At 34.7% G+C, this 12,804-nt stretch overlaps 1 protein-coding gene across 1 annotated transcript in view; it reads left to right on the top strand.

The window, feature by feature from the left end:
- Positions 1–12,804, top strand: part of LOC145981499 (uncharacterized) — a 48,568-nt gene that overhangs the window by 7,894 nt on the left and 27,870 nt on the right. The window contains exons 5-8 of the mRNA XM_083114779.1: positions 2,707–2,958; positions 4,419–5,387; positions 6,681–6,891; positions 8,770–9,229. Coding sequence (XP_082970905.1) covers positions 2,707–2,958; positions 4,419–5,387; positions 6,681–6,891; positions 8,770–9,229 — 1,892 coding nt within the window. The remainder of the gene's footprint in view (positions 1–2,706; positions 2,959–4,418; positions 5,388–6,680; positions 6,892–8,769; positions 9,230–12,804) is intronic.

The following is a 12,804-nucleotide window of genomic DNA, read 5'->3' as shown; positions in this document are numbered from 1 at the left end:
GCTCCTTGCACCACGCGAGATGGGAGTTTGCCATTTGCCTGGGTGGTGTTTGGCTTATGGGCAGCTGCTTGGCCATGGAAACCAAGTTGCTGCACCTCGCACTGAACAGTCATGGTGCTTGGAGTAGATCCTGATGCAGTTCGGATTTTCTGTGTGATGGTAGCGATGGATGATTGATGATTACACTGTATGACCCACTTCAACACTCGACAGTCTCTGGAGGCAGTGGCAGCTGGTGGTCTGGGTCTATAGGTGTGCACCTTGGTCTCACGTCCAGAAGAAGTGTTGTTATTCCTACCAAATTATTTCTGCCCATTTGTGCTAATCGCATTTGCAACCCAAGTTATGATGCACCTTTTCCTGATACTGAGATGATAGCAGAGTTATATTTCGTGAAAATTAAAAAAAATAAGGTTTATTAAAAATTCAAAATACCCCAGTAATTTTTTTAATTGATCACGAGAGAAGATGTGTTGTTTGGTCTCTTTTGTGACCTGTAGAAAATTCAGCATTCGATGACCTGACAAAATCACTCACAAAGCTAAACTGCTATGGTTTGTAAGGGTTAATAATATTGCCAGAATTTTGTTTAATTGCCATGTTTTAATAATGTATATTATCTTTCTTCAATGTAAGTATGTCTCATCAGAAACCCAAGTCCTTTGCGTACAACAAAATATCTATATTGCAATCTAATCGTGATTTTAGTATCTCAATCAATGAGTACAAAAAAATATTAAGACAAGTGTTTACAACATAAATTATAAGATTTAGTGTTATACTTAGCAATATATCACTGCATGTGAATAAAAATGCCATGTTTTTTTTGTTTTTTTGGTCTTGTTCTTTATTGTTTTGGGTGAAGCGCTTCTAAATTGCTAATTGGGTGTTATATGATTCTATAGTATAGTTTAGTAATTTATATTACATTATATTTGTGTATGTGTTCTACCTGTGTTATGTCTCGTAAAGTAAAAAAGTAAAGTAAAGTGTTCCCCTGTGCTTAGCACCATGCCATGAAAGCGTATAGGGGGTGTGGGGGTAACGCCCCACACTTTCTTGATCCGGTCGTGAGTGGGGGTGATGTGATCAGCACCACACCCCTGACTGCCTTTACCCCCCAGGTTTCCCCAGGTACCCATGTTATTCGACGCTGGGTGGGCGCCGGGGCCGCTTCCATCGTTAGAAAAGTTCCCGGATTTGAACCGGCCGGGGATCGAACCCGGGACCTTTAGCATGGTAGTCAGACGCGTTACCGACTGAGCCACCGCGGCCACTATGTGTTATATTATGTTTTTCTCTTGTTTTTGTATTTGTATTTTTATTGACTACCTTCTGTAAAAGGAGATAATTTCTCTGTTGAAGGAAATAAATAAATAAATTAATTAATGCCACATAAACATTTCATCGTACACTTAAGTTAATTACCATTTTTAATGTACTTATTCACTTTAGTCATTGTAATGAGGATCCTCGAAACCCTAATCAAATGCAACTAGTTCTTGCCAGTACCTTTACAAAAAAATTGTTAAGTCTGAGACATAATAGTACAAGTTACAGATTCTCATATGCACTGAATAACAAATTGGATTGACTGTTCTGTGACAAAAATACAAGATTAAACTCTGATTATTTGAAATTTTCATTGAATTTCCAAATACAAGTCCGAGCGTCTAAATGCCCCAATTCCTATGACATTGTGAATGTTTTTAATTCAAACCGCTGACATTTTATAAAACTATTTTTCCAGTACCTGTATCAACGAATTCCACTCATCGCATCTGGTCTTTCATGGTTGAATACACTCATCACTACATACCACGCCCTTTCCCCTTCCTTTCCTGACCTACCCTCATTCAGATTTCAATGCTTTGCTCAGAACCGCGTGAAGTGAGAGAGATCAAAATTTCCCTTGCTGAGAAAAAATCCCTCAATTTGCAATGATGCATGGGTTGTTCTCTACTTCGTCACTCAGCAAGGAGTGGGAAGATTGCAACACTACATGAGGAAGAGGGAACAGTGCATGTCCGTAGCTACTATGTCACAATTCTTTGTGTGAACCGAGTCCGAAAGCCCTTGATCCAAGCCATAAGAGTCTTTCTGCTTCTTCGACCCATCGTCGAACACAGTGCCACTTCGATGTGCAGCTGTATGCACTTCCCAATTTAGTCATGGTTCATGCCCATTTGATGCGAGTTACTCAGCTAGAAAAGCTGACGTAAGGAAGTAAATGGAAAGTGATGTGGCCCAGGAACATTTGCTTTTGAAGAAATGGCTTTCAATGAATGAATGAATATAATAAGAACAATATATTCATCTTTCTAATATTGCATTAGACAATGACTCTGATGGGTTTTAATTTACGTAGAAACAAAAAGCTACAAATTTAGGAATTTTAGATTTTTTATATGGCTATGCTATAAGTGCCCAGATATATGGCTTTCATTTTAATATTAATTGTGTAAAATATTTTCCTCCTGTTAGTTTGTGAATGAACCATAATAAAAGTGTATTTTACATGTGAAGTTTGCTGTCCACGTTGCAAGTTTGGATGTTCTCTGACGAGATGCCACTTCAGTTAATGAAGGCAGTGGGCCTTCTAAATTAATCAGCATACATCCAAACTCGCAATGTGGAAATGCCAAACTTCACATACTAAAACCATGTTTACCGTATCCATCATGAATAATGTGTATTGTATTTCAGATCACAGGTTTCCAGATTTGACAGAAGACTGCATACTCTCGATTGTGCTACCCAGCATTTCTACTGTTGTTCAAGCTCATAGTGGAAACCATAGTAATATGGATGCATTGTCAATAGTTTTTAATGATATCTTTGAGAACATGATAGTTGCATGGATTATGGTTAATACAGAGGATGTGTGTGGAAAGAACTGGCAATTTCTTTCTTCAAAAATTGTAGAAGAATTAATAAACCTGTGTAATTTTGAATGTGGTGAGTTCTACTGTTTTATACGTTGAACGATGATTAATTTTGCTGTGGTTCTGTGACAATTGTAATTTGGGTATTTGGTATTTAATACTGAAAATTGATTATGATTTGTTTGCAAGAAAACAACATTTCAGCTGCATGGAACATGAAACAAACACAAATGTCCACAGTCTCTGGTATCTGTAGTGCTCAAGTTGGTTGCAATATTGTCATTTTAGTGTAATTTTTTTCAGCCAGGCATGCAAGCACACGTACCAGAACATCACAAAACAAAACAACACAAGACAACCTAACCTAACCTAACACAACACCTCACTTTGATTGACTTTGCACAACACTTTCAGATTTGGGATTATCCACCAACTCTTTGTGCCAACACTGGTAATGAACGCACATATCAGTTATGCATTCCACCATAGCCTGTGGACTTAGCCTAGCCATTCAGTAACCTACATCTACCAACCTCCACACAGAGTGCTTTAGCCCCAGGTTTGATTCCCACCCTGGGCATATACGTGAAATATAATATACCAATTCAATCAAACCTACATTCATGCTTACGATCCCAAACACATATTTATGATATTTTCCATCCCAAATGCTGTCCAATGCCTGTTGTCTGTCATATTCCCTCACTGGCTACACTGCAGTATAATGCCAATACCATCTTTCTTTCTCAAGTGAAATAAAATAAGAGGCAGCCCATGAAATTTGGAAACTTTCATTTGTTTTGTAAGCGTTTACTGATTCCATCTACCCTTCTCAGCCAGCAGGATGATCTTTTGGCAATTTTCATGACATTGACACAGCTTGGGAAAATGTATGAAGTGAGAAACGAGAGTTACGGTAAATGTAAGACTGAGGTAAACATCCTTTTATTATGTAATCTTATTGTCTTATTATTATGTAATCTTATTGTCGTATTATTATGTAATTATTATGCAATGGCCTCTCTCTGGGACGTGGCTAGCTGATTGGAGGGAAAAAAAATGTAAAATCAGGGTTCCACTGTATTCATATGTTGAGTGTCCCACATGCTATAGTATTTTCTTCTTTAGTATTTTGTTATCAAATATTGCAACATCCAGAGAACTGTTTATTTTTAATTAAGATTATACTATCATAGAAACATAGCAATGTACTAACCACCAGGACTCTGTGGCATGTAGTACCATTACTCTATCCCTGAGCTAGTGAGGCAGCTTCACTTATTTCTGCCTTACAAAGGTCCAATACAGATCAATTGTTAAGTTAAAGATATATCTGTGCTAAAATATAATTTACTTTTCCTGCACACTACTAACAACAGTTGACCATACCATTTTAAACAATGTAACAATCTGCAATGCCTTCTAAATGTGTTCAAGCAATAAGTTGGTAAATATTTGCAATGAAATTATAGTGCCTGTTTCTTGTTTTTCTCCAGAATTTAATAATATTTTATATTTTTCCATTTATTTTAGAATCTCAGAAGTTATCTTTACATAAAGCACAGGCAATATCCACAACATATGCTACTTTTTTGGATCGGACAAATTGCCTCATCCCAACAGCTCATATGATAAGCTATACCCTTATGCTGCTAGACAAAATAGTAGAGATTATAACATCAGTATTCGCCAGTGAGCCTAGATGGACATTAAAGTTCAAATTATTGCTCAAAGAATTTAGATGCATAAAATTATCAGAGAAAATACTTGGAATGTATAAGTTACCAATAAACGAAAATATCCCCTCCAATGTAATGGTTGATTTTGCTGTTCATAAGCAGCAATCTGTATGTATATCTGATGACCAAGGAGCAGTAGTTTTACCATCTGCACCCTACATGCTTGCTTATCGCATGGTGACATTTTGGAGGAATTTGCTTGTCAAACTGAAGTATTGGTACGAAGCTTGTAAGGATAACATGACTTGTGAGGACTTAGTGGATAAATGTGATGAATGCATTAAGTTTTTAACAGAAAAGTTGAAAGAGTCAGCAGATTTAAATGTTCCGACTTGCAGACAGGAGGCAGAACTCATGTATGCTAATGGAAATGTAAAAGAGGCAGTTCACATGTGGTTGGTCGAAATTGAGAGGCTGATGAAGAAACAAGACTTGACTAAGGTTGAACTGAAGACCCTTATAATTCTTCAACACTCAGTTTTATATAGTTGTGTGTTTATGAAGAAACTGTTTGGTATGTCCTTGTTCATAGACTGGGTTCTGTTTTTTCATGCCAGCAAGATGAATGGAACCAATTCAGGTGACGAAATTTTATCTGCCAATGAAGAGTCATACATGAACACTTTGAGACCTGATGTTGATTTACTGTTATTAAGTGTTGCAAGAATAATTGCTACTTATTGTGCTTCTCTACCTGTGTGCATTTCATCACCTTTAAAAGTTCGATTGCAGACATCTTTACTTGATCAGAATATGGGACAAGGTTAGTTTTTAATTTTTAGATTACTAAAATTAATGCTAATTAGAAAGAATTTAACCATAAATACAGAGAAACGTACTACTCACTAGTTTCTCTGTATTCATTAATTAACACGTCTTGCATTTCCCAAAACTTGACCAATTATGTTTCTTAATTAATTTTCAAGCAATTTTGAAAACTTAAGCTTAAGAATAATTTTTCATGTTTTCTCTCCCATTATTTGATAATAAACTTGACAGAAGGTGATAATGTATGGTATCACATTGTGATAAAACCAGCTGTACTGGTACACAGTAATGCATACTTGTTTTTAAATTACAACTATTTAATATTCCTGATTAGTTAGTTGGTTTTCATTGGTTAGTGATTATTAAATGTTGTGTTCAAAGTTTATGTTAAATGTTATTTTCATGTAATAGATTGTTGATTCTTTGCAATAGCAACAACAGTATGTGCTAAATTTTAGTATATAGTACATTATATTATATTAGTATACATGTGTGTGTTGTAATTGTAATGATTGTCTGTGCCATATTTTAACTTGAGATATTGAAGAAGAATGATTGCCAATAAATTAACATGATGTAACACAATACTAATCAAACAACACATTAAATATTACTCATGGATTAATGAAAACCACATTTTCCGTGTCAACTTTTTCCCATCTCAGTATAATTTTTGTATAATTCAAATTGAAGTTATTCTTCACACTAATATAGTATACAAAGCTTACTGGTAATGTAATTATCTGATATGCAATGTCACTGGAAAAAATGCCAGTACTGGTGAATCTGACTTAATGTGGTGCAAATTGAGCCAATTTTACCATAAAAGCTCATAAACCCATAAATACCACAATATATTATTCTTCTCCCATTATTAACTTTCTCTTGCATTCATGAATCCCAGTAGTAAATGGTGCTTTGAATTAATATATCTAGATATTTGGGGAAAAAATTCCCATCTTTTAAGTAGACTATATTCTCTCTTCCATTTATCTTGTACTTTCATGTTTGACCACTCTCATCTTTGAACACTCCAATCTTACATACTTCTCTCATATGCATTGTACACATGTAAGCCATTATCAACCTTCACAACATTTTTTTTTTTTAATGAGTACAAAGAAAGGTCTCTTTCTTTCACCCCACACTTGTTGCTAATTTGGATACATGTAACTTTGATGCTTTCAGATTGATTTTAATTTATTATGAGAACTGTGTAAAGCTGAATATTTCTGTGTATGAATATATATATTTGATACTCAACATGTTCAACTGTGCTTTTATGTAGGCACAAGGCTTGAATCACTTTTGCCTGAATATTTTACTAACTTAATCATGGACCAAGATATGGAATGCACATGGACTCCAAGCACTGTTTTATTTCTCTTTCTTCTAACTGGATCTTTTGAGGAGGGAGCATGGTTTGCAAATAAAGTAGGCCAATGGAAGTCTTCCATTTTAATTGGAATTTTGAGTAATGTAGCATCCACTTCCTCTGGGTGAGTAATTTGCACAAATGTCATACAAATCATAAATTATAGTTTATTATAGGAATAGACCAATATGAAGTTCTTATTGATAGCAATAAACCACTAATATAAAATTTACTAGGGCTAAGTGTATCAATATTGGCTGATACCAGTATCAAATAGTATCTTTTTCAATTTATTTCAAATACTGGCATAAACATCTGTGAAGTTTGTGTATTTTAAAGGTCCACTAAAATGTCATGCAACACTTTTGCAGATTCAAATTATCAGAAAATTATTCATAATTTGAAGTTTTCATTGATTTTGCACAGTTTTGTGTGAGAAATGGATTTTGTGATCAAATGGCATCTCTTAATATCCAGATGTAATTATTGAATAACTTATAAAAACAAAACTCTGGTAAATTGATGCATATAATTACAGTGGAATACTTACATGTTAATATTAATCAATATTTTCATCAACTTTTAATTGCTACATTTTTCAAACATCTGTGTGAATGATAATCTGCAATCAGCATCAGTATTTGTTCAAAATGGTATCAACTCAGCCCTAAAATTTTGACATTGTACCAATCTGATATAAAATTTCAAATGTTCCATGAATCAATCATCCTGGTTATTCACCATCTCATTTGATGTATATAACCAAGTAACTGCAATAGGCTTTGCCTTAGGATTACAAACTGTGTAGACATCTACTTTAGCCTCTCCAATGGCGTAGTTGTAACATCATCACCTTGTCCCGGGTTCGAACCCGGTGGAGTCACATGATGGTTCGGATCCAACTTTAAACTGTAGGTCCAGTCTCAATTAGCCTTTCTGTGCATAAAGTGGACTTGAAACCAAAACTCAAACTCAGACATTTACTTTACAAATCCAGGGTATATAATATTCATAAGAAATAACAAAATGGCAGTTTCGATTAATATGTCTCTCCTCTGGTTTATTGATTAGACAATGTTTTCACAGTATTGAGTTTTTACTCTTTCACTATGCTGAAATTGCAATGAAAACCTTGAATAATTCATTCACCTATTGATAATTGTAAGTGACTATGATTCTGATGGGTTTTGACTTACAAAACAAACTGGATATTTATAATCGTTTAAAATAAAATCAAGGTACACAGATTATATATTTATACTCACAATAGCAAACAACAATAACCAAATTATGCATTCAATAAAGACTATTTAAAGACAGATCAGTAAAATTATGGGCAAGTATATCACTATAACATTAAACAATTATTTCTCTATTAAAAATTATAGTTATGTTTTCTTTATATTTTAAGAATGCTTGTGTTCTTTTTTTACCTGTAGATGTTGTTATTTTCCATCAGATAATAAATAATACATTGGATTTCAGTGTATACTCTTATGGTATGAAAATAGTTTAATGGATAACATCTGATTGCCAAGGAATGGATTGTTTGATTTCCTCAAATCTTAAGATATATAGTCAAGTTTATTTTAATTTTATATTCCACATACTCCTAACCTTCAGTTTTTACTCCAAAAAAATTGTGTGAACCTTACTTTCTTATCAATTATGTGGCACATTCTTTTTTGTCAAATGGTGGTGCATATGTATTATGAAGTGCTCACTAAAATGCCAGATTTTTCCATGGCAAATTTAAAATGAAAATATAGTTTAAGATAAACTTCAGTGTTATATGGAATTTGGCTTCTCTGATCACATAGTGGTCACCTTGTAGTTAAGGGGTCCCAGATTTGATCCCAAGCAACCTATCTGAGCATAAAATTAACTTGAAAGAAACTTGGATTTTTTGCAGCATAAGATGGATTTGAAATAATAATTTACATATTTTTCATTGATATGTAATTATGCTAACAACTAAATTTTCTGTGTACTTCATGTTTAGGGGGTTGTACCAGTTTCCAGAGGATTTAACACCTCAAGCAGTACTGAACGCAAAGTTCAATGGGCTTAAATTTGCACCACTCGAAGATCTAAGCATCATGGAGAGAGGCCTTCCAGATGTTCTGATTGCCAGTTTGTTACTGAATGTCAATGAAGTTCCTTCTATGCTACATCATCTGGTGAAAAACTTAAAGGAGAATGTGTCATCTTTGACAATGCTTGTTGATGAGGACTTATATTTACCTGCTTCACCTATTTATTCCAAACACAAATCTAATGTTACCAACCATGCAGATGCTTTGAAGAGTAAAAATATGGAAGGTGAATCTCTAGTGCGAAGAAATATATGTGATACAGTTCAGCGCATACTGACTCTTCTTCGTGGATCAAGATTGATGTGGTTGTTCTCAGTATGGTATTACACTCTTTTAAAAGGGTGTAACCGGGTTAAGAAACACATTGTAAGTTAGATTTTTGTAATATTTTTGTAGGGGTGGACTAATAATTTTTTTGCTGGTAGCGATTAAGTAGCAATATAAACTAGAAGTAATTTTACCAATAAACTGATATATCTATGTCGGCAAATACTGATAGATATTTTTATATATTCTGTTTTCCTGGATTTTGGTGTAAAATAGGCATAAAATATAAGTATACTTTCGACTGTAAGAGAGGAGAGAAAATTCATACTTCTATTGTGAGATGAAAAATATTGCCAGTTCATTTCAGTTGTGATGTCCAGTTATATTTACTAGGGATAAGACAGATTAATTGGTACTCTCTCAATATCGGCTGATGTAGGCATACCGGTATATCGATTTATCAGTAAAATTTTCAAATTTTTTTACCGATCCGATATACATATCTATAAATATCTTACAATTTAGTGCAAAATTCTGCCATTTTGTTATAATTTTTATGGATAATCTCCTTGCCCTACTTTTTTTAAAGAAGTGTCTAAATATGCAACAGTCACCTCGAAACACACATTTATTAAGGAGGCCATTGAACCATTCAGATCTTCAATGACCATTTTGAATTTCATATTGGATCGATAAAATGTCGGTTATTGGTTTCGGTAAATTTTATATCAGTATTTTAAATGTATCAGCCAAAATTTCATTTCCCAAATATTTATATTGCATCTAGTGATGGGTATAGGAAATATGAATTTTTCATTTTGGTTACAATTAATGCAGCTGTCTGTTGATATGCTATCATTCTGTTCACCAACCCTTCCGTCTCCCCGATGGCGTAGTGGTAACATCATCGCCTTGTAATCAAGGGGTCCTGAGTTTGATACCTGGTGGAGAGACAATTAGTTCAGATCCCACTTATACAGCCCATGGCCAAATTATTAGACGCACCTCCAAATTGTATGCAAAATTTTAAGGATCTTATTATCTTGTCTATTTTTTGGTTTTTCTCTATTTATTTTATTTATGTTTTATTACATGAAATATTACATTGATTTCATGTGAACCTTAATAAAAAACAACAATTACTTGATAAATTAATAGTTACAAATATAATTTCTTACTGTGTTTCTTGAATATTAGCTATATAATATGTACATATGACTGGAAGTCAATTTTAATATTTGGTTTAGCCGCCTTTGGTCTTTATCAGTGCTTGGATTAATTTTGCCATACTATCAATACATGCTTGCTCTGTCTCTTTCATATGAGGATGGTGAATCCACACTTGAATTATTTTTTCAATTAGGCCAATTCTCGTCGTAATTGTTTGCTTTGCCACTTCTTTTTTCACTAGGTACCAAACATTTTCAATTGGTTAAATATCTGGAGAGTTTCCCGGCCAGGACAAGAGAGGAACATTTTCACTCTGTAGAAACTGTTTTATTGATTTATTTATTTTATTATGAGGCTCCATCCTGCATGAATACGAAAGGTTTTTCATTTGGGAACCATTCCCTTGCTTGAGGTTGCAACTTTCTTCTAAGCACTTCCCTATACTGTTCTTGCCTCATTGTTCCTTGAATGAAATACAGACGTCCTGTACCTTTGCCACAAATGACTGACCAAATCATAACTTTTATCGGATGTTTGATAGTCTGCACAACACAATCAGGATTGTATTTTCCACCTGGATGTCTTCTCACAAACAGATTTATTCCCCAAGATTTCAAACGTGCAATCGTCACTAAAGCAAACAGATCTCCAAAAGTTCAAATCTTTTTCTTTGCGAGCTTTTGCCCAACGAAAACGTTTATGAATCATAGCAGGAGTTAATTTTGGCTTCTTAGTAGGTCTGAGTGCCTTCAGGTTCATATCAGGGAGCTTACGCCTTACTGTTCTTTGAGATGCACGAACACCACTCTTTTCAAGTTTATCTTTAAGTTCCTTTGTACTCGCAGATCTATTCATGAGGCAAATGTTCTTCAAACAGCGTAAGGATCTTGGAGTAAAACTTGTTTTACATCCACATCTGTCCTTTTGTGGCTCACACTGTCCACCATATTAAATTTTCTTCTTTATTTGCCTCACCGATGCTTCAGACACATCAGATCGTCGAGAAATCTCACGATTGGAGAACATTTTTGTCTTTATTAGTGCCTTAATTTCAGCCATCTTTCTCGGTGTCAAGTCACTTTTTTACCCATGACTCCCTAAAGTTAATAATTAAATTAAAAAAATATATACTGACAGTGTACAAAAACAATATCACTGCAAAATTTAGAACAAATACGATTCACAATTCTCAAGACGTCCTCCTCTCAACTCAGCTTGAATTGAACTGCGGCATGTTCGTTCAACAACGACGACGCTTGGTGTTGGTGGTATTGTTTGTAACAACAGAACCTCCTCTTTTCATATTGTTCATTACAATAATCAAAGTTCAGCCACAAAGAAACCTATTGCAACATTTTACATGTGAAAAGTAAGCGAACTGTTAAAATTGTCCACTGTGTCGAATTACATTACTATGTATTATTATTACTATTACAATTATTGTTATCAATGTTGTGCAAGAAAGTGCATTTGTACGTATTACTCATATTTGCCAGAGTTCAAATAACATACAGGAAATTTTTCAGACAACTAATGTTGAATTTTGCATAATTTTCCCCTTCAAAACTATTATTTTCAAAAAAAATTGTGGTGCGTCTAATAATATGGCCAGGGGCTGTACTAGTTCCAGTCCTGATTAGCCTTCCTGTGCATAAAGTGGACTTTAAACCTAAACTGAAAACTCAAACTAACCCTTAGAAAGCACAACTGAGGATTTTATTTCAAGCAGTTTTTACTTTCATTCTTGAATTTGCTTTTGGATTTTATTTCTTACATTATCAGTCTTGTTACTTGTTCTGGGATATTATCATGGGTTTGATTCCTGGTGGGAGTCCCCAGTGGAGCCCAGTGACTCAGTTGACCCACTTTAAGCTGTCAGACCAACTGAGTCATTACCACCCATAACAATGCTTGAACATTGTAACAATTAAAGAGTTCAGAATATTGATTAATTTCTCAAGTGAACATGTGACCAAGCTGCGAAATATAGAAATTTTAATTTTGTGTGGTAAGTGTTTATTGCCTCCTTTCATTTTTTATTTATACATGCATATGGCATCTCTATCCAGGCTTGTTGAAATGTGTGACCATTGGAGTGAGACTGCTAGTGGTGGTGGTGGGGGAGTGAAGGGTACAGATAGATGTTTTGGGGGCTGGTATTTTAGTAGGGGAAGTTACGGAGTAGCCTTGTTCAGGTTTCATTCAAACACATTCACTCACACTCTCTTTTCTTTGGTTATCTTTCTTGGGTCTCACCTGTTTGTACAAGGGGGTATCAGAAAGTTTTGCCTGTAGTGTCCTCTACTCAGAGTTACCCTTCCACATAGTTGCCATCACATTCAATGCATTTGTGCCAGCATTTTATCCAGCCCTCAAAACCAGTTTGGAAAGATTCCACAGAACACTCCCTGCCCAACTGTTCAGAGCTGTTTTAACCTCCTGTAGGTCATCGAATCTCATGCCATGAAGCACAGACATTAGTCAGACTTTATGGTATCCCATAC

Source organism: Lepisma saccharinum, chromosome 2, assembly GCF_977018435.1.
Source record: "Lepisma saccharinum chromosome 2, izLepSacc3.1, whole genome shotgun sequence".
NCBI classification, from domain to species: domain Eukaryota; kingdom Metazoa; phylum Arthropoda; class Insecta; order Zygentoma; family Lepismatidae; genus Lepisma; species Lepisma saccharinum.
Note: the sequence above shows the minus strand (reverse complement) of the source record. Positions and strands in the feature narration are given on the sequence as shown.